General features: G+C 44.2%; 1 protein-coding gene across 1 annotated transcript in view; it reads left to right on the top strand.

Moving 5' to 3' along the window:
* LOC140466610 (uncharacterized) overlaps positions 1–27,659 on the top strand; it is a 50,263-nt gene that overhangs the window by 16,053 nt on the left and 6,551 nt on the right. The window contains exons 2-4 of the mRNA XM_072562058.1: positions 7,183–7,325; positions 22,833–23,000; positions 25,311–25,419. Coding sequence (XP_072418159.1) covers positions 7,183–7,325; positions 22,833–23,000; positions 25,311–25,419 — 420 coding nt within the window. The remainder of the gene's footprint in view (positions 1–7,182; positions 7,326–22,832; positions 23,001–25,310; positions 25,420–27,659) is intronic.

The following is a 27,659-nucleotide window of genomic DNA, read 5'->3' as shown; positions in this document are numbered from 1 at the left end:
CGCGCGATCGAGCTGCGCGCGAGCGCTTTCTCTCGCTCGCCCCCTCTCTCACTCGCCCCCTCTCTCTCGCGCGCTGTCTCGCTCTCTCTCTCGCGCTGTCTCGCTCTCGCTCTCGCGCTGTCTCGCTCTCGCGCTGTCTCTCTGGCGCGCTGTCTCTCTGGCGCGCTGTCTCTCTGGCGCGCTGTCTCTCTCTCGCGCTGTCTCTCTCTCGCGCGCTGTCTCTCTCTCGCGCGCTGTCTCTCTCTGGCGCGCTGTCTCTCTGGCGCGCTGTCTCTCTGGCGCGCTGTCTCTCTGGCGCGCTGTCTCTCTGGCGCGCTGTCTCTCGCGCGCGCGCTCTCTCGCCCTCTATCTCGCACTCTCGCCCTCTATCTCGCACTCTCGCCCTCTATCTCGCACTCTCGCCCTCTATCTCGCACTCTCGCCCTCTATCTCGCACTCTCGCCCTCTATCTCGCACTCTCGCCCTCTATCTCGCACTCACACTCTCTCTCTCTCGCTCTCTCTCACACTCGCACACTCACTCTCACTCGCTCGCTTTCATCGCGCTCTCGCTCTCTCACTCTCTATCTCGCTCTTGCACTCTCTTTCGCTCTTGCACTCTCACATCTCACACTCGATCTCTCTCACTGTCTCGCTCTCGCGCTCTCTCTTGCACTCGTTCTCGCTCTCTCCCTCTCTCGGTCTCTCGCTCTCTCTTGCGCGCACTCTCTCTCGCGCTCTCGTTCGATTGCTCGCTCTCTCTCGCGCTCTCACTCTCTCGCACTCTCTCTCGCACACTCTCTCTCTCTCTCTCTCTCTCTCTCTCTCTCTCGCACACTTGCCCTCGCGCGCTCTCGCTCTCGCACTCTCTCTCAAGCGTTCTCTTGCGCTCTCGCTCTCTCGCACACTCACTCTCTCCTCTCTCTCTCGCACGCTCTCTCACTCTCGCTCTCGCACTCTCGCTCTTGCCCTCGCTCTCGCGCTCTCTCGCGCGCTCTCTCTCGCGTGTTCTCTCTCTCTCTCTCGCGCTCTCGCACGCTCTCTCTCTCGCTCGCGCGCTCTCTCTCTCGCTCGCGCGCTCTCTCCCTCGCTCGCCGCGCTCTCTCCCTCGCTCGCGCGCTCTCTCTCTCGCGCTCTCTCTCTCTCTCGCGCTCTCTCTCTCGCTCGCGCTCTCTCTCTCGCTCGCGCTCTCTCTCTCGCTCGCGCGCTCTCTCTCGCGCGCTCTCTCTCTCTCACCCTCTTTCACACACTCTCTCGCGCTCTCTCTCTCGCTCCGCGCTCTCTCTCTCACTCGTTCTCGCTCTCTCCCTCTCCCTCTCTCGGTCTCTCGCTCTCTCTTGCGCGCACTCTCTCTCGCGCTCTCGTTCGATTGCTCGCTCTCTCTCGCGCTCTCACTCTCTCTCTCTCTCTCTCTCTCTCTCTCTCTCTCTCTCTCTCGCACACTTGCCCTCGCGCGCTCTCGCTCTCGCACTCTCTCTCAAGCGTTCTCTTGCGCTCTCGCTCTCTCGCACACTCACTCTCACCTCTCTCTCTCGCACGCTCTCTCACTCTCGCTCTCGCACTCTCGCTCTTGCCCTCGCTCTCGCGCTCTCTCGCGTGCGCGCTCTCTCTCGCGTGTTCTCTCTCTCTCTCTCGCGCTCTCGCACGCTCTCTCTCTCGCTCGCGCGCTCTCTCCCTCGCTCGCGCGCTCTCTCTCTCGCGCTCTCTCTCTCTCGCGCTCTCTCTCTCTCGCGCTCACTCTCTCGCTCGCTCTCTCTCTCTCTCGCGCGCGCTGTCTCTCTCTCGCGCGCGCGCTGTCTCTCTCTCTCGCGCGCGCTGTCTCTCTCTCTCGCGCGCGCTGTGCCTCTCTCGCGCGCGCGCTCTCTCTCTCTCTCCGCGCGCGCTCTCTCTCTCTCTCTCGCGCGCGCTGTCTCTCTCTCTCTCGCGCGCGCTGTCTCTCTCTCTCGCGCGCGCTGTCTCTCTCTCTCGCGCGCGCTGTGCCTCTCTCGCGCGCGCTCTCTCTCTCTCTCTCTCGCGCGCGCGAGAGAGAGAGAGAGCGCGCGCGCGAGAGAGAGAGAGAGAGCGCGCGCGAGAGAGAGAGAGAGCGCGCGCGCGAGAGAGAGAGAGACAGCGCGCGCGAGAGAGAGAGAGACAGCGCGCGCGAGAGAGCGAGACAGCGCGCGCGAGAGCGTGAGACAGCGCGCGCGCGAGAGAGAGAGAGAGAGCGCGCGCGGACTCTCTCTCTCTCTCGCGCGCGCTCTCTCTCTCTCTCCGCGCGCGCGCTCTCGCTCTCTCGCGCGCGCTCTCTCTCTCTCTCTCTCTCGCGCGCGATCTCTCTCTCTCTCTCTCTCTCTCTCTCGCGCGCTCTCTCTCTCTCTCTCCGCGCGCGCTCTCTCTCTCTCTCTCTCCGCGCGCACTCTCTCTCTCTCTCTCTCCGCGCGCTCTCTCTCTCTCCGCGCGCGCTCTCTCTCTCTCTCCGCGCGCGCTCTCTCTCTCTCTCTCGCGCGCGCTCTCTCTCTCTCTCTCCGCGCGCGCTCTCTCTCTCTCTCTCCGCGCGCGCTCTCTCGCGCGCGCTCTCTCGCTCTCTCGCGCGCTCGCTCGCTCTCTCTCTCTCTCGCTCTCTCTCTCGCGCGCGCGCGCGCTCTCTCTCTCTCTCCGCGCTCGCGCTCTCTCTCTCTCGCGCGCTGTCTCTCACACTCTCGCCCTTTCTATCTCGCACTCACACTCTCTCTCTCTCTCTCGCCCTTTCTATCTCGCTCTCTCGCGCGCTCTCTCTATCTCGCTCTTGCACTCTCTCTCGCTCTTGCACTCTCACATCTCACACTCGATCTCTCTCACTGTCTCGCTATCGTGCTCTCTCTTGCACTCGTTCTCGCTCTCTCCCTTTCTCGGTCTCGTGCACTCTCTCTTGCGCACTCTCGTTCGATCGCTCGCTCTCTCTCTCTCTCGCGCTCTCACTCTCGCACACTTGCCCTCGCGCGCTCTCGCTCTCGCGCTCTCTCTCACGCGTTCTCTTGCGCTCTCGCTCTCTCGTACACTCTCTCTTGCCCTCTTGCACTCTCTCTCGCACACTCACTCTCACCTCTCTCTCTTGCTCACTCGCGCTCGCGCTCTCGCTCTCTCACACTCGCACTCTCGCTGTTTCATTCTCACTCACTCTCTCGCGCACTCTCGCTCTCACAATCTCTCGCGCGCACTCTCTCGCGATTTCTCTCTCGCGCTCTCTGTCACTTGCGCGTTCTCGCGCTGTCTCTCTCGCGCGCGCTCGCCCTTTCTCTCGCTCGCCCCCTCTCTCACTCGCCCCCTCTCTCTCGCGCTGTCTCGCTCTCTCTCTCGCGCTGTCTCGCTCTCGCTCTCGCGCTGTCTCGCTCTCGCGCTGTCTCGCTCTCGCGCTGTCTCTCTGGCGCGCTGTCTCTCTGGCGCGCTGTCTCTCTGGCGCGCTGTCTCTCTGGCGCGCTGTCTCTCTCTCGCGCTGTCTCTCTCTCGCGCGCTGTCTCTCTCTCGCGCGCTGTCTCTCTCTGGCGCGCTGTCTCTCTGGCGCGCTGTCTCTCTGGCGCGCTGTCTCTCTGGCGCGCTGTCTCTCTGGCGCGCTGTCTCTCTGGCGCGCTGTCTCTCTGGCGCGCTGTCTCTCTGGCGCGCTGTCTCTCTGGCGCGCTGTCTCTCTGGCGCGCTGTCTCTCGCGCGCGCGCTCTCTCGCCCTCTATCTCGCACTCTCGCCCTCTATCTCGCACTCTCGCCCTCTATCTCGCACTCTCGCCCTCTATCTCGCACTCTCGCCCTCTATCTCGCACTCTCGCCCTCTATCTCGCACTCACACTCTCTCTCTCTCGCTCTCTCTCACACTCGCACACTCACTCTCACTCGCTCGCTTTCATCGCGCTCTCGCTCTCTCACTCTCTATCTCGCTCTTGCACTCTCTTTCGCTCTTGCACTCTCACATCTCACACTCGATCTCTCTCACTGTCTCGCTCTCGCGCTCTCTCTTGCACTCGTTCTCGCTCTCTCCCTCTCTCGGTCTCTCGCTCTCTCTTGCGCGCACTCTCTCTCGCGCTCTCGTTCGATTGCTCGCTCTCTCTCGCGCTCTCACTCTCTCGCACTCTCTCTCTCTCTCTCTCTCTCTCTCTCTCTCTCGCACACTTGCCCTCGCGCGCTCTCGCTCTCGCACTCTCTCTCAAGCGTTCTCTTGCGCTCTCGCTCTCTCGCACACTCACTCTCTCCTCTCTCTCTCGCACGCTCTCTCACTCTCGCTCTCGCACTCTCGCTCTTGCCCTCGCTCTCGCGCTCTCTCGCGCGCTCTCTCTCGCGTGTTCTCTCTCTCTCTCTCGCGCTCTCGCACGCTCTCTCTCTCGCTCGCGCGCTCTCTCTCTCGCTCGCGCGCTCTCTCCCTCGCTCGCGCGCTCTCTCCCTCGCTCGCGCGCTCTCTCTCTCGCGCTCTCTCTCTCTCTCGCGCTCTCTCTCTCGCTCGCGCTCTCTCTCTCGCTCGCGCTCTCTCTCTCGCTCGCGCGCTCTCTCTCGCGCGCTCTCTCTCTCTCACCCTCTTTCACACACTCTCTCGCGCTCTCTCTCTCGCTCCGCGCTCTCTCTCTCACTCGTTCTCGCTCTCTCCCTCTCCCTCTCTCGGTCTCTCGCTCTCTCTTGCGCGCACTCTCTCTCGCGCTCTCGTTCGATTGCTCGCTCTCTCTCGCGCTCTCACTCTCTCTCTCTCTCTCTCTCTCTCTCTCTCTCTCTCTCTCTCGCACACTTGCCCTCGCGCGCTCTCGCTCTCGCACTCTCTCTCAAGCGTTCTCTTGCGCTCTCGCTCTCTCGCACACTCACTCTCACCTCTCTCTCTCGCACGCTCTCTCACTCTCGCTCTCGCACTCTCGCTCTTGCCCTCGCTCTCGCGCTCTCTCGCGTGCGCGCTCTCTCTCGCGTGTTCTCTCTCTCTCTCTCGCGCTCTCGCACGCTCTCTCTCTCGCTCGCGCGCTCTCTCCCTCGCTCGCGCGCTCTCTCTCTCGCGCTCTCTCTCTCTCGCGCTCTCTCTCTCTCGCGCTCACTCTCTCGCTCGCGCTCTCTCTCTCGCTCGCGCGCTCTCTCTCTCTCACCCTCTTTCACACACTCTCTCGCGCTCTCTCTCTCGCTCCGCGCTCTCTCTCTCACTCGTTCTCGCTCTCTCCCTCTCCCTCTCTCGGTCTCTCGCTCTCTCTTGCGCGCACTCTCTCTCGCGCTCTCGTTCGATTGCTCGCTCTCTCTCGCACTCTCACTCTCTCTCTCTCTCTCTCTCTCTCTCTCTCTCTCGCACACTTGCCCTCGCGCGCTCTCGCTCTCGCACTCTCTCTCAAGCGTTCTCTTGCGCTCTCGCTCTCTCGCACACTCACTCTCACCTCTCTCTCTCGCACGCTCTCTCACTCTCACTCTCGCACTCTCGCTCTTGCCCTCGCTCTCGCGCTCTCTCGCTCGCGCTCTCTCTCTCGCTCGCGCTCTCTCTCTCGCTCGCGCTCTCTCTCTCGCTCGCGCGCTCTCTCTCGCTCGCGCGCTCTCTCTCTCTCACCCTCTTTCACACACTCTCTCGCGCTCTCTCTCTCGCTCCGCGCTCTCTCTCTCACTCCGCACTCGCTCTCTCGCGCTCTGTCTCTCTCGCGCTCTGTCTCTCTCGCGCTCTGTCTCTCTCGCGCTCTGTCTCTCTCGCGCTCTTGCACACACTCGTATGAGCATCTTCCAACTTTCGTACTATCTCAGTTTCAGCCTTTCTGCTTTCCTCGCTTGTAAGGGTTGTGAGACGTTCACATTTCAGAACAGTCGAGATTAGGGAACTGAGCTTCATAAATTCAAATCTGCTCTGTGTGGTATACACAAAAATGTATCAGGATTGTTCTATTATTTGCATATTCCACTCAGTTTATTAAATGACAAGTTCTTTTCCTATTGAGTATGAGTTTTGTTAAGAGTCTTCAATATAAATCAGAAATTCAGTTATCCAACATCCAGCTGTAAAATATGCGCAGCTTCCAGCCCTTGGGGTGAAAAGGAAGTACTGCCACCTATTCCACAAGTGAACAAATGCTAACACCTTACTTACACCGATCCATTGGCACTAAGAACAGATATCCTTTATTCTTATGAACCCCCCACCCGCATCAAGTGCTTTCCTGCATATCCTGTTTATTTCCAGTGTGTGTCGCAGATGTATCAAATGTAAGGCTACAGACTTTCTCAAGTACTGTTAGGAAGGGAGTTAAAGGCTTTTGACCTGACAACAGTGAAGGAACCATGATATAGTTTCAAGACAAAGTAAATGTGGCTTGGAACGGATCGTCCAGGCAGTGGTATTTGTATGTGTCTGCTGGTCATGTTTTTCTAAGTGGTAGAGGTTGCAGGTTTGGTTCGTGTTGTCACAGAATCCATGGTGAGTTGTTGCAGTGCATGATATGGATAGTACACACTACTGCCACTGTCCATTTGGTAGTGAAGGGAGTGAATGTTGAAGCTGGTGGTTGGAATGCCTTTCTCATAGGCTGCTTTGTTCAAGATTTACCAAGCTGCTTGAGTGTTGTTGGATTTCACCCATCCAGGCATGTGGAGAATATTCCACTGCATACCTGACTTGCGCCTAATAGATGATGGACAGGTAGTAAGTTACCTCCAGAATTTTGAATTTCTACTGTGCTCTTATGATTGCAGTATTTATATAATTGCCCCAGCTTAGTTTATGATTAATGCAAATCTCCAGAATACTTATAAAGGAGAATTCAGCTGTTACCGTTGGTTGTCACATCTCAAAGTTGTCGTATGAAAGCTTGATTTATGCATTCACCATTAAGTTACTAGAGCATTGCAAACCACCAACGCAATGTCCAGACATATACTGATACAAGTGTGGTTGAAAAGTGTACAGAATATCCATTCGTGGCCTTTACTTAACTAAAAATAAAAATTGAAATCAAATTAGCTCAACATACACAAGAATAGTATTAATTTACTTGGGTTGAAAAGCAGAAATATTTTCATTTAAAATTTTTTAAATTTTTTTAATTATATGTTTCAAGTGCTAGTTTGGGTGCTTGAATTATAGATTTTTCCCTTTTAAATAAAGATAAATTTATGTGTAACAGTGAATTATCATTTGTCTTGAAAGATAGTTAGAAAAATTTGATTAAGCTTGTAAATCTAGTAAATAAATGTTAATGAACACCATTGGATATAACTAAAACTATAAATGTAAACCTTTGCTTATTCCTTCCAACAGCGTACATTGCCATGGGGATCACTTTCAAGTCTCAAACTGAAGTGCCGTAAAGAAAGCGATGATGGCCCCATTATGTGGGTTCGTCCAGGAGAGCAGGTGATCCCTATAGCAGACATGCCAAAATCACCTTTTAAACGAAGACGGTGAGTTCCAAATTTTGCTTATTGTTCTTGCCAACCCCTCTTTTGGCACCCAGTAATTAAGTTTCCATTGTTCGTTTGCTCCCTATTTATTTCTTTTGATAAGTACAGTAATAGATGGAAAATCTTAATTTGTCTATAAAATCAATAAAGGCTTCAGTTATCTTCTAACTTGCAATATCAAAAAATGAATACAGCGGTCATAAGATTTAAATCAGAGTACTGGGATCCTAATACATGCCACAGATCCTATGGAATACATGTCAGAACTACCTTACAGATGGAACATATTCTGATAATGCATTTTTTTATAGATATTTTTATTGAAAATTTAACATTTTTACAAGTTTACAAAATAAAAAAAATCCAAGTATAAACATTGATATACAATTAAATCTTAAGTAAATAATAACCAAAATTTAACAAAAGAAAAATACCGAGAGAAAAAAACAAAACTCAACTAATCTAACCTACAAATAACCAGAAGTGTATAATTCTCTCACATTATTCAAATTAGAGGAAAAAAACGACGGATAACACAGAAATTGGGTAATGAGATACATTTGATGTTACTACATTCTGAGCATGTACCTGTATTAATGCGGGATTCCTTTCCCAAGGGGCCCCGGACCAGCCAGGTTCGCCATCTCAATTAAATAAAAGCCCTTGTTAGGATGGCCAAAATATCTGTATTTATATAATTCAAGAAGGGCTGCCATATTTTATGGAATAATTTGGTCTTCTGGTGCACCATATTTGTAAGGAAGTCAAGGGGAATACTTTCCATAATTAATCTGTGCCAATTTGAAAGTCCAGGGGGGCCCTCAGCCACCCAGTTTACCAAAATATTTTTCCTTGCACACAAAGAGAGAATAGAAAATAGTCTCTTCCGTGCATATCCAGGCAGGGTAAGTTCGAAAAGCCCAAAAGGAGAGCTACAGGGTCCACTCTGATTTCCATTCCTAAGATTTCTGTCAGAGCACTTGCTACTTTAGTCCAGTATCTACGGATCTTATGACAGGTCCATAGACCATGTACAAGAGTGCCCACCTCTATTTTACATTTGGGACACATTGGAGATGCTCCTGCCTTAAATTTTGCCAATCGATCTGGTGCTATATGGGCCCTATGAAGTATCTTCAGCTGGGTAGCCTGAGTTCTGTTGCAGATGGTGATTCTTCTGGTGTTTTCCCAAATATCATTCCACGTTTCTACGGAGATTTCTAGTCCCAAATCTTGATCCCACGTTTTAAGCAGATTGTCCATATCTCCCGATACTTCATCATGTAGTAAATGATAAATAGTACTGACAGAAGATACCCCCATTGGCCATAGCACTCTACATTCTCCATCTGATTTATAAAGACTATCTAATAACGTAGTCTTCTTCTGTATGTAATCTCGAATTTGGAAGTATCGAAAGAGGTCTCCATAAGGTAATCTGAATTTCTGACGCAGCTGTTCAAAAGACATCAGGACCCCTTCTTTAACTAGATCCCCTAAACAAGAGATACCCCTGGATCTCCAGAGTTTGAAAGTGGCGTCTGTAAACCCCGGTTGGAATCCCCATGCTCCCACTATCGGAACATAGGGGGATGTTTTATGTGAGTTGCCCTCATTTTGCCGTATTATATTCCAAGCTTTAATTGTGTTTAGTATTATAGGGTTTTTACAGTGATCCCGTAATGATTTTCCTCTTGTCTGAAAATAAAAGGTGAATAAGTGGGCATTTTACTTGAGAAGCCTCGATGTCCAGCCAGATTGATTGCGGGTCAGACAAGACCCAATCAGCTACGTAACTTAATAGGGAACTTAACTGATATTTCCTGAAATCTGGGAAATCCAATCCTCCCTTTGCCTGTGGAAGCTGTAGCTTCTTCAGCTTAATAAGGGCCGTCTATGATTGCAGATAAAGGACCCCAACCAGCCATATAATTTACGTAATGCCAGCCTCGGCTGCATCACCAGAAGCATTCTCATAGGGTAAAGGAGACAGGACAGGATATTCATTTTAATTAGTGCTATTCTACCTAGCCAGGAAATTGGAAGGTCTCCCCATCGCTGGAGGTCCTGCCTTATCCATTCCAGTAAATTCTCAAAGTTAGCCTTGTATAACTGACCAAATACTGGGGTAATAAAAATGCCTAAATATAAAAAAACCCTCCAGGGACCACCGAAAGGGAAAGTGGGATCCATCCAATAAGTGGGATATACTAGCAAGACCGCCCATTGGCATAGCCTCCGATTTTGAGAGATTAATATTGTAGCCTGAAAATACACTAAATGCATTAATAACTTGGATTAAGTGAGGCATGGACATCAGGGGATTACTGAGAAATAGAAGAACATCATCTGCATACAGGGTAATTTTATGTTTACCTATACCAATCCTCCGGTCTGTTATATTAGGGTCAGCCCGTATAGCTTCTGCTAGTGGCTCAATTATTAGCGTGAATAGCAATGGTGAGAGAGGACATCCCTGACGGCAGCCCCTACCCACACTGAAGCTATCCGAGCCTAATCCATTGATAATCACAACTGCTTTGGGATCACTATACAGTGTTGAGACCCATTTGGTAAACACCTTTCCAACGCCAAACCTTTCCAATGTGTAAAACAAATATGACCATTCAACCCTGTCGAATGCCTTTTCCGCATCTAATGAGACTAATAACTCCTGGTATCCTTCCCTGATGGCAGGCTTGAATCACATTCAAAACCCTTCTAATATTATTGGATGATCTACGGCCCTTAATAAACCCCATCTGATCCTCCTTTATGATATGTGGCAATACCCTTTCTAGCCTCAATGCTAACGTTTTAGAGAGGATTTTAAAATCTACATTTAGCAAGGATATTGATCTGTATGACACGCAATCTTCTGCATCCTTTCCTTTTTTAAGAATAAGAAAGATGTTTGCCTCTTTAAGCGAAGGCGGGAGACAGCCCTGACTGTATGAATAGTTATACATGTCCATAAGTGGACCAGCCAATATTCCTGTAAATTCTTTATAGAACTCAGTTTGAAAGCCATCTGGGCCAGGCGCCTTACCGCTCTGAAGTTGCCTGATTGCGTCAAGTATTTCTTGGATTGTTAGGGGAACATTCAAGACCGATACCTGTTCCGGAGTTAGGTCCGGAAAGATCAAGTTTTTAAAAAATGATTTCATCTCCTAGTCCTGTCTTCACAATCCTGCGATTTATATAAATCAGAATAAAATTTTTTAAAGATTGTGTTAATCCTTTTATGAACATGAGTCAGAATACCCGTAATTTCCTTGATAGACGTGGTAGTTTGAGGGGCCTTCTTTTTCTTTGCAAGAAATGCTAAGTATCTACCAGGTTTATCGCCAAATTCATATAATCTTTGTTTTGCAAATGATATTTCCCTCTTAGCCATTTGGGTAAGCGTGGTGTTTAGAGCTGTCCTAAGGGCCGTAATCCTTTGCAATTTGATAACAGAAGGTCTGTCAGCGTATGCTGTTTCAGCCGCTTTTAAGCGAGCTTCGAGCAGACGCTGTTGTTCTCCCTTTAATTTTTTTGGGTCATTGAGTATGAGATGATCAAACCTCGTGCGTAAGCTTTGATGGTCTCCCACATCATTGATGGGTTGCTAGCCGTACCTAAATTAATTTCTAAAAAAGTTCTAATTCTTGAGAGAATTTACTATCTTCCATCAGGAAGGTGTCCATACGCCAATGCCGGGGGGATGTCTCATTGTTCCTCAACCTGATTTCCATATGTACAGCAGCGTGATCGGAAATTGCTATACTGCCTATTTTACAGGATGATACGGAATTTTTAAAAATCGAGGGGGCAAAACACATATCAATTCTGGTATGGCATTTATGTGGATTGGAGTAAAAAGAAAAATCTCTGCCCTGTGGATAAAGGCATCTCCATACATCATCTAGTCCTAATTCTTTGTTCAAATCCACCAATTGTCTAGATCTGGGAGATACTCCTGCAATACTCTTGGGAATCCTATCTATTTCCGGATCCATAATACAATTAAAGTCTCCCCCTATAATTGTATGACGAGCACCGAGAGCCATCAATTTTGAGAAGGCTTCCGTTATAAATTTAAAAGAATGTGCCGGGGGCAATACAAATTTAAAATCCCATATTCCTCTCCATTTATAAGGGCTTTAATCAGAATATATCGTCCAGATTCGTCTTTTATCTGATTTAGGATTTTGAAAGGGAAATTCTTCCGAATAAGAATAACAATTCCCCTGCTTTTTGAGCTAAAAGAAGAAAAAAAGGCCTGATCAAATCCACCCTGTCGTAATTTCAAGTGTTCTTTATCTAATAAGTGTGTCTCCTGTAGGAGAGCTATATCAACCCTTTCTTTCTTTCTTGAAGTTTGATAATATTTTCTTCCTTTTGACTGGTGAATTACTCCCCTTGACATTCCAGGTGCACCACTTAACCGACTGATCAACCATGATCGTCCAGGCAAATCTGAGACCCCTTGGGAGGGGAAACCCTATCTAGAACATCCCGAGCATATAAAATTCACAGAAATAAAGGCTCTCTAATACACTCACCACGGTATAATAAAAAACTATTTCTAAATTTTAAAAAAACATATTTAAATGGAAATTTTCCCCCTTGTTCCCAGGGGGTATCACTTCCTTTCCAAAAGTCCATCGAATCCTCTCCCAACCAGTGCCCACCCTCGACCCAGGCACTCCTCAATAGGATGAAGAAAATTCAAATATACTACAGAGCTAGAGTTAACAGTGAACACCCTACCCCCACCCACACCAACACCTGGATATATTTGGTAATGTTAATACCGTGTGTAAACATATATAACTATAAAATTACAACCTCAACAAGCAATAATTAAATATAATAATACAAAATAACAAGGGAAAACAACCCCACTCCTAGAGACAGAGGTAAAATAGAATAAGGTAACCATCCACCCCCACCACCACCACCAACATTAACTAGACCCCTGACCTATATATAGAATAAAAAAAAAGGGGGGAAATCCATTAAGTAGAGAACAAATAAATAAATCCCTCTCCCCACCCCCCAAGATAATATTAAACAGTAAGGTTTAAAAAAAAAAAAAAATTTTAAAAAAAGGGAGGGGGGGGGATGTAAACCAGAGTGGGGAGAAAGCAAACCAACATCAATTATCTCTTACAATTTATCTGAGAGTCCAAAAATTCCTTGGCCTTTTCCGGCTATCCGACGTTATACACGGATCCTTCATGGCTGAAGCGTAGCGTCACTGGGTAACGTAAGAAGTACTGAATATTTAAGTCCCTTAAACACTTCTTCGCCTCATCAAACGCCTTCCTCTTTCAGACCAGAGCTGGGGAAAAGTCCTGGAATAACATAATCTTGGATCCTTTATAGATCATGGCTTGGGGATCTTTTCCGAGATTTCTGGAGGCTTCTAAGAGTATCTGCCTCTCCTTGTAGCTCTGCAGCCAGAACAAAACCGGGCGGGGACACTGGTTCGAGCTGGGCCTGCGTATTGCAACCCGGTAGGCCCATTCTACCCTTACCTGGCCTGATCCAGCCTCCAGATTTAAAAGCTGTGGAAGCCACTGTTCAAGGAACACTGTAAGCTGGCCTTCCTCTTCCCGTTCGGGAAGGCCCAGCAAACAAATATTTTTTCGGGGTCGTCAGTGTGATTCTCTAAGGTCCGGACTCGCTGTCCGAGAGTCCGGTCCCAATTCACGGCCGATTGTGCTGTAGTTTCGAAAGTTGCAGCCTTTAGCTCCGCCCCTCCGACTCGGCACTCGATATCCTTGATGTCTCAGCCATGCTTTTGCAGCGCGGCCAAGAGTGAGTCCCATCAGCTTTGGGATTCTTCAATAAAAGCGTCGATCTTTGCTTCGAGTTTGGCGATTATTTCCACGAGGCTCGCCACCATAGCTAAGTTCCCCGGGCCGGCTGCGGATGCCTCTGCTGCAGCTGGAGAGGGTGGGGGAGGGGTTCCTGCTTGCTGAGAGCTGCGGGCTCCCTTCCCTTTAGTCATTTTTACTAAAGATTAAATTGTTTAAATTAATTACTAAACAACTAATTACATTAAGTAAAAACTATTTTAAATGATTTGGTGAGTGTGGTGGGGGTGGGTTACCCACTTTGCCCAAGTCTTGGGAGGAGTACTGTAGACTCAGACTTGCTGGGTCGCTGCCATCTTGGATTCCCCCAATAATGCATCTCTAACCATTAAAATCAAACTTATGTTCCATTCATGTTTTTTCTTATGAATTGATTTTGATATCTCAACATCCCAATTGTATTTTGAATAATCTGAATGATTTTGTCTTTACATAACTGCCAGGTATTGCTCAGAGTGTTTACCAATACTCTTTAAGTTTAGAAATCTTTGTAATATATTATTAATTTACTTTGCATGTACTTTCTCTGGTCCTGATATCTTTTTGAAGTAATTTTCAGAGTTTATCTTATCTATTAATTTAGAACCTGCTTTCTTTTAAAGTTTTGTAACATCTTGTGGGAAGCACAGAGGTTTGATGCCACCCTCTGACAACCAGCTGTGTGGAGTTTGCACTTTCTCCTAATACCTGTGTGGGTTTCTGCCAGTGTCCCCGTTTCCTCCCACATTCCAAAGATTTTCAGGTTATGTGGATAAGCCATGCTAAATTGCCCACAGTGTTTAGGGATATGTAGGTTAAATTCATTTACCATGGAAAATGTAGAGTCAGAGGGATAGGGTGCAGATATGGGTCTGGGTGGAAGACTGTTTGGAAGGTCGAAATGGATTCATTGAGCCAAATGGCTTGTTTCCACGCTGTAGGAATTCTATGGAAATCTCTAATTCTCCCTTTGTGTTCAGTTTCTTCATTCTTGAGGTTAAGCTTGCAGCTCTTACTTAATAAGATAATGTCCAGAATTCAACATGATAATGCACTAATTATTTTCTATGTGGGAAGCTTCTTGTCTTTTGGATCTTTAAAAATGTTCAGGTGGTATTGATCAATATGACATGCAAATCAATATAAAAGATATGTTGTGGTTATAACAGTCCTGGATTAAGGAAAGGCAGACTAAGTATATGCTAAATATTTCTGGTTACAGTTTCTTCAGGGAAAAATAGCAAAGGGAAGAAAAGGAAGGAGGGGTGGTGATTTTTGATTAAGGAGAGCATTGCAATACTGGTGAAAGGACAGTTCTATGGATTCAAATTTGGAATTATTTTGGCTAGAGCCAAGGAATAAGAAAAGTGCAGTTACATTGCTTGGTGTAAAATGTAGACCACCAGCTAGTGGGAAGGGTATAGTGGAACAAATCTGAAAGAAAATCACAGAGAACTCTAAACATGATAGACTACTTACATTGGTGGACTTTAATTATCTGTATTTCAACTGGGATAGTATAAGTGCAGTGAGGAACAAGCATTCCTAGGTTGTGTTCAGGAGAATTCTCAACAGCAGTTTATGTCCAGTCCAAGAAAAAGGAAGTACTGATGGACTTGATTCTTGGGAGTGAGTAGCGTCACGTCAAGTGGATCAAGTGACAGTGGGGAAGCCTTTAAGGAACGGTCGTCATTGTATCGTAAGGTTTAGGATGATGCTTTCTAATGTATGTGTTTCCCTAAGGAAAGGTCACTTCTTAATTCTACTAAACTATAAACCTACCTAATACCATGTGATCTTTATTCTGTCCAATCATAAAATTCACAATACAAATAAATTCACGTTGTCATTCCAAGAAGGCTCCAGCAAGAATGAAAGTTAAGTGTTAAAACCCTTGGTGTGCACACACCAAACCCTACGTGCTACAAGTTTAAAATCCAAACTCTAAAAGAGATCTATAAAAATCACACATCTTGCATTTTGGGTAGTAATTTCAGTTGAGAAATAAGCTAAATATAGATGGTAAAAGAAAATGTGAGAAGCAAAGAGGGATTATGGAAAAGCATTGGTAACTAACATAACAGGGAATCCCAAGGACATATGTACACATGCACATACACAGTAAAAGATTGATAAAAAGAAGAATATGACCAATTGGAGCCCAAAAAGGGATTATGTATTTAGAGGTGAGAAGCATGGTTGTAGTTTTAAATGAAAACTTTACATATGTCTTTACTTGCAATTGGATGTTTTTCCGGCCGTGTTGACAGAGGAGGAAACTCCATCATTAGGTTTCAAACTGGTGAAAGGTGAGTTGTCAGTCCTTAAAGTTGACAAGGCACCAGGACTGAATGTGATACATCCAAAGATATTGAAGAAAGTGAAAATGGAAATTGCTTTCTCTGGCAATTATCTTGCAATCTTCTCAAATATATCGTAAGCCTGTACTGTTGCTAGAAAACTATGATCTAGTGAAATTAAATTGTAACAGTTATTTACCTTTACGCTTTATTGAAGAGGCAACATTTTGGAGGTTGGTGAGCCTCAAAAAAGTGTCTGCCCCAGTCCTCTGTTAGTTTATCAGAGCCAGAATGCAGAACTACTAATTCTGTATCCCATTGATACAGTGGAATGTTTCTGATCTAATTGAATTCTTCCGAGTTGTGCAACATATGAGGATTTAGTTTGAACTGCAGAGTTTGATATTCTGTACTGGAGAAAGATAAAATTGACAGTCGTGTTTCACAACCATATGCATTGCCATCTGGGAAATTTAGAAATGGGTTTTTTTTGTTATGTTTGATTGTATTAGTGAAGCATTGGAGCTTACCAGATATCAATGTAGTGTAGCTCCATTTATTATGCTATTTGAAAAATATATAATCTGATCTCTAGTGTTTGTGCATATGTTACTGATAAATTAAATGTTTCTTGTTACCTGTGATTGTAAAATACATAATTCTGGCTCCTGATTTCAGTAGACATTTTCCTTGATAAATGATAGCTTGAAGTAGAGAATTATTTTTCTCTTCGGTTTGACTTTTTAAACACTGATTAACATCAAAAAAGGCTTCCGTCTTTACTAGCAATGCAGTTGTTAAATGATTTTTGTTCTGACAGTTCCTAGTCACCTCTGTAGTGGCTAGATGAATATATAGCCTGCCTATATCCATCCTATCCTGTAAGTTAAGTTGAACACGTTTTGAAAATAATTATCCATAAAATTCTTCACTGTTGCAAGGTCAAATTCCTGCAACCACCTTCCTAACAGCGCTATTTCCCCCTGCAACCAAAGGACTGCAGCAGTTCAAGAAGGCAGCTCACTTCCACCTTCTCTAAGGCAGTTCGGGATGGGTAATAAATGCCAGCCTAAGTAAATAAATAAATGCTTGTTTCTGAGTATTGGTTATCTTGAAATATGTTTAGTCAGCGTAACTTGTGTTTTTAATGCAATGTTTTTATTAATTTAATGAATACCTTTAAAATAATTAGAGAAAAGTAAGTTAGTATAAATTTAATGTGTAAACAAGTAATTGAATATGGATGTAACTGTTTTTAGGTATAATTTTATTCATTTATTTCACAGTAGCTATGTTCTCAATTTTTGCTTCTGAAGCAAGATCTTTCTCCCAGATTAGATTAGGTTGGATCTTACCTTTCTCACAAATATGAAGCACTGCGATCCTCAGTTTGCAGTGAGTCACAATATTTGCATGATATCCAATCATAGAAAGTGCATAATGTGGTAATGTTCTAAATTGTTTTTGGCAAGATAAACTGTCTAGCTATTAAATAATGGAGATATGATTCTTGAACACATTGGCCTCAAATCAGTGCAGAGTAGGACGGAATCGTTTTGAGAGGATCAAAAACATCAGCCTTTGGAGAGATCACTTCAAAGAAGTCCTAAACCACAATACAATTGTAATGAGGATGTGTTTGAGGAAATCCACCATCTTCTCATCAAAGATGATCGCAGTTGACTATGTAGTGTGGTGGAAGTTGAAGCTGTGATTAAACACATGAAGATATGAAGAAGTCTGAAGTGAACAGGATTCTAGTGGAGATTTCCAAACTTGGAGGACCCATTGTCTCCATCAATTACCCCTGAAAATCTGGAGCAAAGAAGAAATCCCTGCTGATCTCCGGATACTGCCATTACCACCGTGCTCAAGAAAAGAGACAAAATGTGACTCTGAGAAATACAGAAGAATCTCTCTCCTCTCCAGTGCTGGGAAGCTGTACACCTGTGAAAGGCAGATTGAGCAGAGAAATTCATCATGTCCTCTGCTGCCTCCTTGACAAGATGTCAGTGACAGTCTTCACTGATTGTAATCTAACAGAATCCTTTGAGATAAAGACCGGGATCAAGCAGGGATATGTCATTGCCCCGACCTTTTCTCTATCTTTATCACCACAAACCTTCATCTTGTCAGAACAGACTTCCCGGTGTTGTGGAATTCGGCTACAGGATAACCCTAAAGCCTTTCAGCGTCTAACTGGTTGAAATCCAAGAAGAAAATGACACTGCCATCACTTATATAACTTAAGTTTGTGGAATGTCATCTCCTCTCTCGGAAGAGAAGTTAGAAACCTCAATGTCTTTGTGGAAGCATACTGACAAATTGGTCTCCGTCTCAACCTCAAGAAGCTTCAAGTCCTTTACCCAACTGTCCCAGGGCAAGTTCCAGTCTAACTTTCCATTAAGATCAATTGAGAAACCCTCCCAAGCATAGAACATTTTCCCTAACTGGGGAGCCACCTCTCATCTAAGGCTGACTTCGATATAGAGTTGCAACATCATATCCAATCCACAAGTAACATCTTCAGATGCCCAAGGATGAAAGTTCTCAATGACAGCAACACCCATGCTGATGCCAAGATCCTTGTGTATAGGACAGTCATCTTTCTGACACTGCTCCATGGCTCAGAAACATGGACTACGTAGAGATTTCACCTCAAGGCCCTGGAGAGCTCCATCCTTTGTTTGGGGCAGATTCTCCATGTCTGACCTTGAAAGAACAAGGAGGCCATAATCAGCTGAGACCAACTCCACCTGGCTGCCCATGTGCTTAGGATGGCTACCAAAGCAAATTCTCTTTATCCAGCTCCTGGAAGCCATTTGAACAGGAGGAGGACTGAGTAAGTGCTCAAAGACTCCATGAAGGCTTACCAACACCTGGGAGACCTTTGTTCAGAAGAAACCAAATTGGTGGTGCCTCCTGTTTGAAGGCACGCAATTCTTAAAGAACACTCATTGGCTAGACAGAGTATGGAAGAAGCACCTGAGAAAGGAATGCCAGTGATCTCTAGGTGAAGGAGTAATTCCACCTCCCAGAAACACCTGCCAAGCGTCTGGCCAAAGATGGGGCTTTCTGAGAGCCCCATAGTCAAATTTTCTTGTAGTGAAAGAAGTAGATGTAATGCGTTAGTGCTTCAGTGATATGTAAGTTGTGTAAACTGTCGTGATATATGTGTTCCTTTGAACTGTAAGTTTGCTGTGTTCACTGCATCAAAATGTCAGGGACTGGAAGACTCTGCTTTTGTAGCAGAAGGAAATAATTGGATCTACACATGGTGAAACTTAAAACTAGCAACTATGGATCCGTAACTGGAATCACCATTGATATTCTTTAGACGACTGAAATCCAAGCCAACTTGAAATGGTGTGCTCTGAAGATATACAGCTGTCATCAGCTTGTTGCCAAATACCAAATTGATGTAATGGAGTTCTTGTGAATAATTCTGCTACCTTTTGAACTGCATAGAAGTTTCAAATTCATGGTTACGTATTTGTATCACTCCGCTTCTACTTAGCGGCACCGTCGAGGTCTGCAATTGGATGACAAAATAGGAACAAGTGGTTTGGTTTGCTGCATGCCTAATGTTCTTGTTACCTAGCCACACAATCCCCAGTGTAAGGATAATTTCCATTATGTTATTACACGCATTTGATTGTAGTTGACTTGCTCAAAATGTTGTTTCCCCTTTGTAATTTAGACAACATTGTTCTATTATCTGTTTAAATCCTAGACCAGACCCTTCACTTTGTTACAGTTCCAGTCAAGACCTTCAGAATTTTATGATCTGGTTAGGGATTGGTAACTTTGAAAACAAAATAAATCAAAATTTGACCCAGAAATCAAAAATCCAGCCTGTGGCTTATTTCAAAAACAGTTAAAGCTCACAGTGTCTAACCATTTGTTTATCTCAGTTGTCTCTTCTCCTGAGGGTGGATCCCACTGGATTCACAAGGTTGTACTCCAGCATCAAATTACTAGTACATTTCCAACACTTTAATTGCTGTGAACAGAATCTCACTGCTTGTGGGCATTTCTTTGTAATGACTGCCGGTTTCTGCAATTGTACATACTTTTTCTTTGTCCAACTGCTTGATCTATCAAACTGATTAATGTCCTGGGCTTCCCCAAGCAGCATTGTGCCAGCAACTTTTACCATCTTCTCAGCTTCCAGTAGGCTTCCCTGAGCTCCACAACCATAAGGCATCTGTTTGGTTGTACAGAGCATCATCTTCTGTTCCTAGGTGCTGTTCTGACATTTGAACTGATCTGCATCTCCTATGAAACCTTAAAACAGGGTCAACCATGTTTCTTGGCAGAATCAAATGCATCAACTTTTGGACAACGTGGTGCTTTAAATGTTGTAATCTCCAGCCAACTAACTGTTGTTCTCTACAATTACCAATATAGAGAACGATGAGAGACACATTGATTTGATTGCCAAATGTGATTTTGTAAACATGTGCAAGCGTTATTTATAGATTTGGCTTATTTATTAATTGATTTATGCTGTATGTGGGAGGGAAATTATTTATGGAGATTGTCTTATGCTTGGTATAACCTACAAATGTGCAAATGAAAAACCTTCCATAGGTGCTGTATTGATATTGAATACTATCAGGTTGCAGGTGAATAATTTTATTTATTTTCTTTTCCATTTTGTAGGAACATAGGGCCATTATCTCCACTTTCTTAATTGTCATTTACAATGACAAGGCTATACTACAAGACATTATTGTGTTATTGAGTCTAGTGCAGTACATAAGCACACCAGTTTCTGGATATTAATTTATTTCACATGTAGACAGGGCCTTAACTCAGCAGAATTTGTGAATACAAAGGAGAGCTTCACAAGTCTGTTTTTAATATTACTGAAGTAGCCTCACTATCAAATGATATTGGTAAATAACTGGATGATAAATTGATCTTTTCCGGATTGGCAGGATGTGACAAGTTGGATTTTGTAGGCATCCATGCTGGCCCTCAGACCCAATGTTCATTCCCTTGACACAGTAGCAGCAGCGTATACCAAAAGCAAGATGCTATGCAGAAATTCACCACGTCTCATTAGGCATCACCTTCCAAACCCACAGTCTGTACCATCAAGAAAGAAGAAGGCAATAGGTACATGAAATACCATCACCTGCAAATTCCTCTCCTAACTGCACACAATTTTGACTTGGAAGTATACCGCCATTCCGTTCACTGTCACTGGAAAAATATCCTGCAATACAGCATTGTAGGTGTGCCTATACCAATGGACTGCACAGTTCAAGAAGGCAACTCACCACCATCTTCAAGAGGATTAGGGATGAGCAACAAATGGCAGTCAAGCCTACATGCCATGAATGATTTTTTTAAAAATCATTCGGGAATTGAAGACATGTTGGTTAAATATGCTGATGAGAGAAACGTAGAGAGGAAAGTATGTTGTGAAGATGATAGAATAAGGATGCAAAATTATGTAGGTTAGGTTGGTACAAATCTGGCAGATACAATATAATGTGGGGAAATATGAAGTTTACTTTGGCAGGAAGAATATAAAAGCAGGATATTATTTAAACAGAACTACTGCAGAATTATGACAGGCCTTGACGTTTGAATGCATGATTTGCACATTAGAATTCATATGCCGGTATAATAAGTGATTAAGAAAGGTAGTAGGATGTTGTCCTTAATTACAAGAGGGGTTGAACATAAAAGTATGGATGTTATGCTTCACTTTTACAGGACAGTGGTGAGACCACCTCTTGAATATTGTGTTTTATAAATATAAATATATTTATAAAAGCACACACACACACACACACACACACACACACACACACACACACGTCCTGCTATAACGCGGTAGTTCTGTTCTCATGCAATCCCATATCATAAGAAAGTGATGTGTTAGCAGCACCATTTAACCTAATGGGTCCAGAATCACATTATAACCAACACATACTTGAAAAATTTGCACTTTAGAAACAGTGTCCTAATTTGCCAATCACATTATAGTGAATTTGAGAATTAGCGAAACACATGTTATAGCAGTACACCCTGTGTGGAGTTTTTGTCGTCACATTTAAGAGAGGATGTAAACATGTTGGAGGTGAAGTTTGCTAGACTGACACGTGGAGTCATCTTTTATGAGGAAAGATCGGATAGACTGGCCTTGCTCCCACTGGAGTTTGGGAGAGCAAGGCGTGACTCAGTTGAAACATATTGATCATTCTGAGTAATCTTGTCAAAATGGACATAGAACATTTCCTCTTGTGGATAAATCCAGAACCAAGGGACATGGTTTTAAAATTGAGGGTCACCTTATAGGACACAGGTGAGGGGAGATTCCTTTATGGTTTGTTGATTTTTAAACTCAACAGATAGTGGAGGTCTGATTTTTTTTAAAATCGAATGTAGGTAGATTCTTGTCAAACAAGGGATTTGATGAGAATGTGGAATTCAGAGACAAATGTTTCAACCATGATCTTATTTGAATGGTGGAGCAAACTTGAAGAGCCCAATGACCTTGGACTATTCCTAATTTATATGTTTGTAATTATTTCATTGTTAACTGATAATTTGTTAGAAGTAGATGTGAACTTTTATTCCAGAAGTATATTCCTAGTTTCCAATTGTATTTAATTGCAAAAACCCATTTTGTTTATACTGGCTTAAAAAAAAGTTGAATTCGCTGTTAAAAGCAATTGCTTTAAGCTTTGTAAAGTACAGTTGATCTGTCTTAATACATCAGAAATTTGAAACTTTAAATTAGAGAATACTGGTATGTGGCATTAATGAAGTAAACTGGGTAATGTATAGGTACGGATTACTAGGCATCAGTGCAGCAGGAGTGGAGTGAATGGAGGGAGAGAAATGGAATTCATAGGGGAGGCCATAGCCTGGTGACATTACCTCTGGGCAGTTTATCAAGGTAATGTTCTGGAGACCCACATTTAAATCATACCATGGCTGACTAAAATTTGAATTCGAGAAGGAAAAAAATCTGGAATTAAAATTCTAACCATGAGCATGAATCCATTGTCAGAAAAATCCCATCTGACTCACTAACATCCTTTTTAGGGGAGGAAATTGCTATCTTTACCTGGTCTGCAGTATATGTGACTTCAAACCCACTGTAATGTGGTTGACTCTTAACTGCCCTCTGGTTAATTCGGGATGGGCAATAAATGCTGGCCTAGCCAGTGATACCCCCCTCCTGTGAATGAATATAACCTCACATTGTACATTTATCTTTTCTTCTCTGCATTCCATCTCTTTGATGTTTGAATCCCTGGAGTTGATTTGAAAAAGAATCTGAACAAGATACGAAGTTGGTCTTAAATTATGTTTACACTTGTATCCATTTCTTTCAGAACTACCAATGAAATAAAAAATTTACAGTATCTACCTCGTGCAAGTGAGCCACGCGAAATGCTGTTTGAGGATAGGACTCGAGCCCATGCTGATCATATTGGACAGGGATTTGAACGTCAGACTACAGCAGCTGTTGGAGTGTTGAAAGCTGTACAGTGTGGGGATTGGTATGTGAGCTAACCACTTCTGTCTTTTGTTAACTATTAAACGTTGAAAATATATCATCTTTAGTTCCTGATAAAACCAAAATGCTGATTTACATACAAATTACATTTCTAGTATTTCATATATGGTACCCAAAGTTGCTCGTGGCTTATTAGTATCTGCATCTGGTACAATTAAACCTACCTTAATGTTGAAACGTAAATCCTAAAGGAACAAACAACTATATGATTTTAATAATTTTGAGATTTTAAGAGTCACGTAAGAAGAAACCTTAAGCTACGTGTCATGATAAGCTAAGCATAGATGTTATAATTATGGTCCCTGCGTCTGGCTTAGGATCTTGGGATCATCATCTGAAAGTGCAGGTAGGCAAATTGACTTCAGTTATTCGTTGCTAAACATCACACATCTTTTGTTCTTCTTGATTTGCTGTAGAAGCCAGGAATACCAAAGTATTGATGCCTTTATTTAATTAGGAAGAGAAACAGCATTAAAAATTACAGTAAGTTTCCGCTTAGGCTAGATCCCTTTAAAATGGATTCACTATAATGTTATTAATAAAGTAATGTCAGTACATAGCCACTGGGAAGAAAGATGCACCAACACCAGCATCCTGGATGAGGCCAACATTCCCAGCATCAAGGCACTGACCACCCTTGGTCGGCTGCGACTGGCTGAGCATGTCATCCGCATGACTGACACGAGACTCCCCAAGCAGGCAGTCTACTCCCAGCTCCAAAATGGCAGGCGAGCTCCAGCTGGACAGAAGAAGCACTTCATGGATACTCTTGAGGCATCACTTGCAAAGTGTGACTTTCCCACCTACACCAGGGTATCACTGGCTCAAGACCATCCAAATAGAGGAGGAGCATCTGGTAAGATCGAGCACCTTGAGACTTGCTATCAGGGAAAAATGGAAGTCAGGCAAAAAGGCATAAGGAGAGTGCTGCCACACTAATATCCCTTTCAATGACCAGCTCCTCTCCCAAGTGTAGCAGTCTATGGAAGCTGCATTGATCTGTTCAGCCACCGATGGTCTTGCCCTGAGCAAGAGAGGAAGAGAGTCATCCTTGCTTGTGAGCAATTGCCAGTGATGATGATATTGTTGCCAATTTCCCTTGAACATTGTTTCTCATAGACTTCCTCTTCTGTTGACTATTTGCTAATACGACCACTTACCTCGTGCTTCTGCTGCTGCATTCAGTCCCACTTTCTCCCTTGGCCTTGCCTTGCCTCACTGCACCCCACCCTGTTGATTCATAAAGGAATCAATTCACTTAGTTGCTTCAGGAACGTAAACCATAATTTGGTGAGGACTCCTGTATACATGTTGGGAAGAGTTCAAAAGGTTGTGTTTCAGCTTTTTCTTACATATATTTTTTGTGTCTGTATAATCATTTTACAAAGAAGCACAGAATCCCTACAGTGTGGAAAGAGGCCATTCGGCCCATTAAGTCCTGCATCAACTCTCCAAGGAGCATAGCACCTAGACCAAGCTTTACTCCTTATCCCCAGATTTGCAAAGCTAATCTAGCTACTCCTCACATCTCTCGACAGTATGAGGCAACTTAATGTGACCCATCCACTTAATTTACACATTCTTGAACTGTGGGAGGAAACCAGAGCACCCAACTGTCCACATAAACAGTCACCCAAGGCTGGGATTGAATCTGGGTTCCTGGTGCTGAGAGGCAGTAGTGCTAACCATTTGAGCCATCATTTGCACTTAATGCCAGGTTTTGATATATAGTGCAGGTATATCTGTCACCCCTCCGTTTCTAAAACTTTCTTTCCACTGCCCTTTTGTATCATCTTCCAGTTCAGAGGTTAGGTAAATAACCAGTCCTATTGAAAATTATAAATCTGCCTCCTTAGGTGTATACCCAAATGATCTGCAGTGACCAGGGATTCAAGTAAAAAAAACAGGAGAATGAGCAGTGATGGTAGGCAGAACCTATTCAAATATGAATAATGTACTTGTGAAATGTGTGACATTGAAATAAGCATATTGATGAGTACCAATAAAAGTTGATTTCATTTTTAAAGAATACTTGGAGAATTTTGATTTGGCTGTTAGTTAGATTAATATTTATTAATATGGCTTTCATACTGCATCCAATAACCATTTAATGATTTGAAAAACGTGCTAATTCTGAACTTCCATTCTTCTTTCCTTCATCTAAATGTTAAATTTCATTCATTGCCAGGCACAGTAGTAGCAACTTATGTCACAATGAAATGATCAATTGTCTACCTAGAGATTTGTTTTCTCTAAACTTAAATCTAATTAAGAATGATCCCTTTTTTTATAGGTTTGATCAACCCCGTATAACCAAAGATGTGATTTGTTTTCATTCAGAAGACTTCCTAGAGGTGGTGCAGAGGCTCCAGTTAGATCTGCATGAACCACCATTATCTCAGGTAATCCTAGTTCATTCTAGTTTGATGGTATTACGAACATGATCTTGACACTATTAACATTTTAGCTTTTGCTTTAATCCCTCAGGCTGCAGATGCATGGCAGATATAATGAAAGGCTGGATAGGCTAGGATGTTTTTTCACTAGAGGGTAGGAGGTTGAAAGACCTTTATAGAAGTTTATAAAATAATGAGGAGTGTAGATAGAGTTAATAGTAGTTGTCTTTTGCCTAGGATGAGGGATTTCAAAACAAAAGGCTATTTCTTTTATTGGAAAAGGTTTTTATTCTTTTACAAAATTATAAAAGTAGTATAACCATTTTATATTACAAAAACATTAACAATAAACTACCTACTACTCTACATAACACACCAAATCTATCACAAAAGTACAAAGCAATCTTTTCACATTAAAATTCAATAAATGATTGTACCTAGCAAATTAATTTAGATTGTACTAGACTTAACCTAACGTAACTTAGATTAGATAAAATTAGATAAAATCACCTTAAATTAATGACCCAAAATTAAATTAAATTATACCACTCGACGCACCCCCACCGAGGCTCCCCACGGGAACATCAGTTATTGTACCTGTATTTATCAAGCTTCGAACCGCCAAACCCAGCCTTCACGGCTACGTAAAGGCCCTGTTCAATATGGCTGATAAGTCCATGTTTATATAACTTAAAAGGGACTGCCATGTCTTATAAAATAGTTCCATTTTCTGATGCACTACATTCATAAGATAATCTTGGGGGACGTGCTCCATCACTAATCTGCGCCATCCCATGATACCTGGTGAATGGGGATTTCTGAGATCTAGTTCATTAAAATGTTCTTCCTTGCACAATACGTGAGAATGTTGAATAATCTCTTCCCATATTCATCTGGTGAAGGCAGGTTCAGCAGTCCCAAAAGAAGGGCTACTGGATCCACCCTGACTTTAATTCCCAGGATCTGCTCTAACTCACTCACTATGGCACCCCAGTACCTACAGATCTTATGACACGACCACAGACAATGTGTCAGGGTGCCTGTGTTTATTTTATATATAGGGCATCCTGGAGATGCTCCTTTCTTGAACTTTGCTAATCGCTCCAGGGCCATATGCTCTGTGAAGAATCTTCAGTTGCATAGCCTGCGCTTTATTGCATATCAAGATTTTCTTCACATTCTCCTATATGTCCTCCCATATTTCAAACGAAATTTCTACCCCTAGTTCCTGATTTCAGACTCCATAGAGTCTTTCCATATCTTCCAAGGTGTCCACTCTCTGTAGATGACCTAAGTACTGACTGAGAGAGTACCCGCACACCAGAGCACCCTGCTCTCCATGTCATACTTACAGGACTGAGCCGTTAAGCGTGGTCTTTCTCTGTACATAATCCCTAATCTGAAAATAACGGAAGAGGTCCCTACTAGGTAGCCCGTATTTGTAGAGTTAGCTGGTCAAAAGACATCAGGACCTCTCCCTCAAATAGATCTTCCAAACAGGAGATTCTTCTGACCTCCCATGCTTTAAAGCCAGAATCCATTGACCCAGGCCTAAATCCGGGGGCTTCTGCTAACAGAGTGAACGATGAGGTCTTATGTAAATTACCCTGATCCTGCCGCATCGTTCTCCACACTTTGACCATGTTATAATGATCGGGCTTTTACAATGCTCAGCAAGAAATTTCATCCCATCCATAAGCAGCAAGTTAAGGAGGGAACACCTTGCCTGAGATGCCTCGATGTCAAGCCATATCAACCTCAGATCCTTACACGCCCAATCACTCTCAAAGGACACTAGGCAATTATTTGGTATTGCTTAAAGTCTGGGACATCCAACCCCCTCCCTCCCCCCAATCCTCTGTGAGAGTTGCAACTTGGTAAATTTAATAAGATGGTGCCTACAACACCAAATGAAGGGCCCAAGCGAGCCATTGAGCTTCTGCAGCACTCGTCTGGGCAGCAACAACGGGAGCTTTCTAATGGGGGTATAGTAGCCGAGGAAGAACATTCATTTTAATCAAGGCTTATTCGTCCTAACCATGATATTGGTAACCACTCCCAATCCTGCAGATCCTGTTTTGTCATATCCAACAATTGCACAAAGTAAACTTTGTAGGGCTGGTGAAAAGTGGGGGTAATAAAAATACCGAAGTAAAGAAAACCTTTTTGTGACCACCAGAAAGGAAATTGTGTTCCATCCTCCAGGTCAGACATTCCCACCCAGCCCCCCCCCCCAACAACAGGAA

The sequence above is a fragment of the Chiloscyllium punctatum genome, chromosome 44 (assembly GCF_047496795.1).
Source record: "Chiloscyllium punctatum isolate Juve2018m chromosome 44, sChiPun1.3, whole genome shotgun sequence".
NCBI classification, from domain to species: Eukaryota; Metazoa; Chordata; class Chondrichthyes; order Orectolobiformes; family Hemiscylliidae; genus Chiloscyllium; species Chiloscyllium punctatum.
The sequence above is the reverse complement of the archived record's forward strand: the minus strand, read 5'-3'. Positions and strand labels throughout refer to the sequence as shown.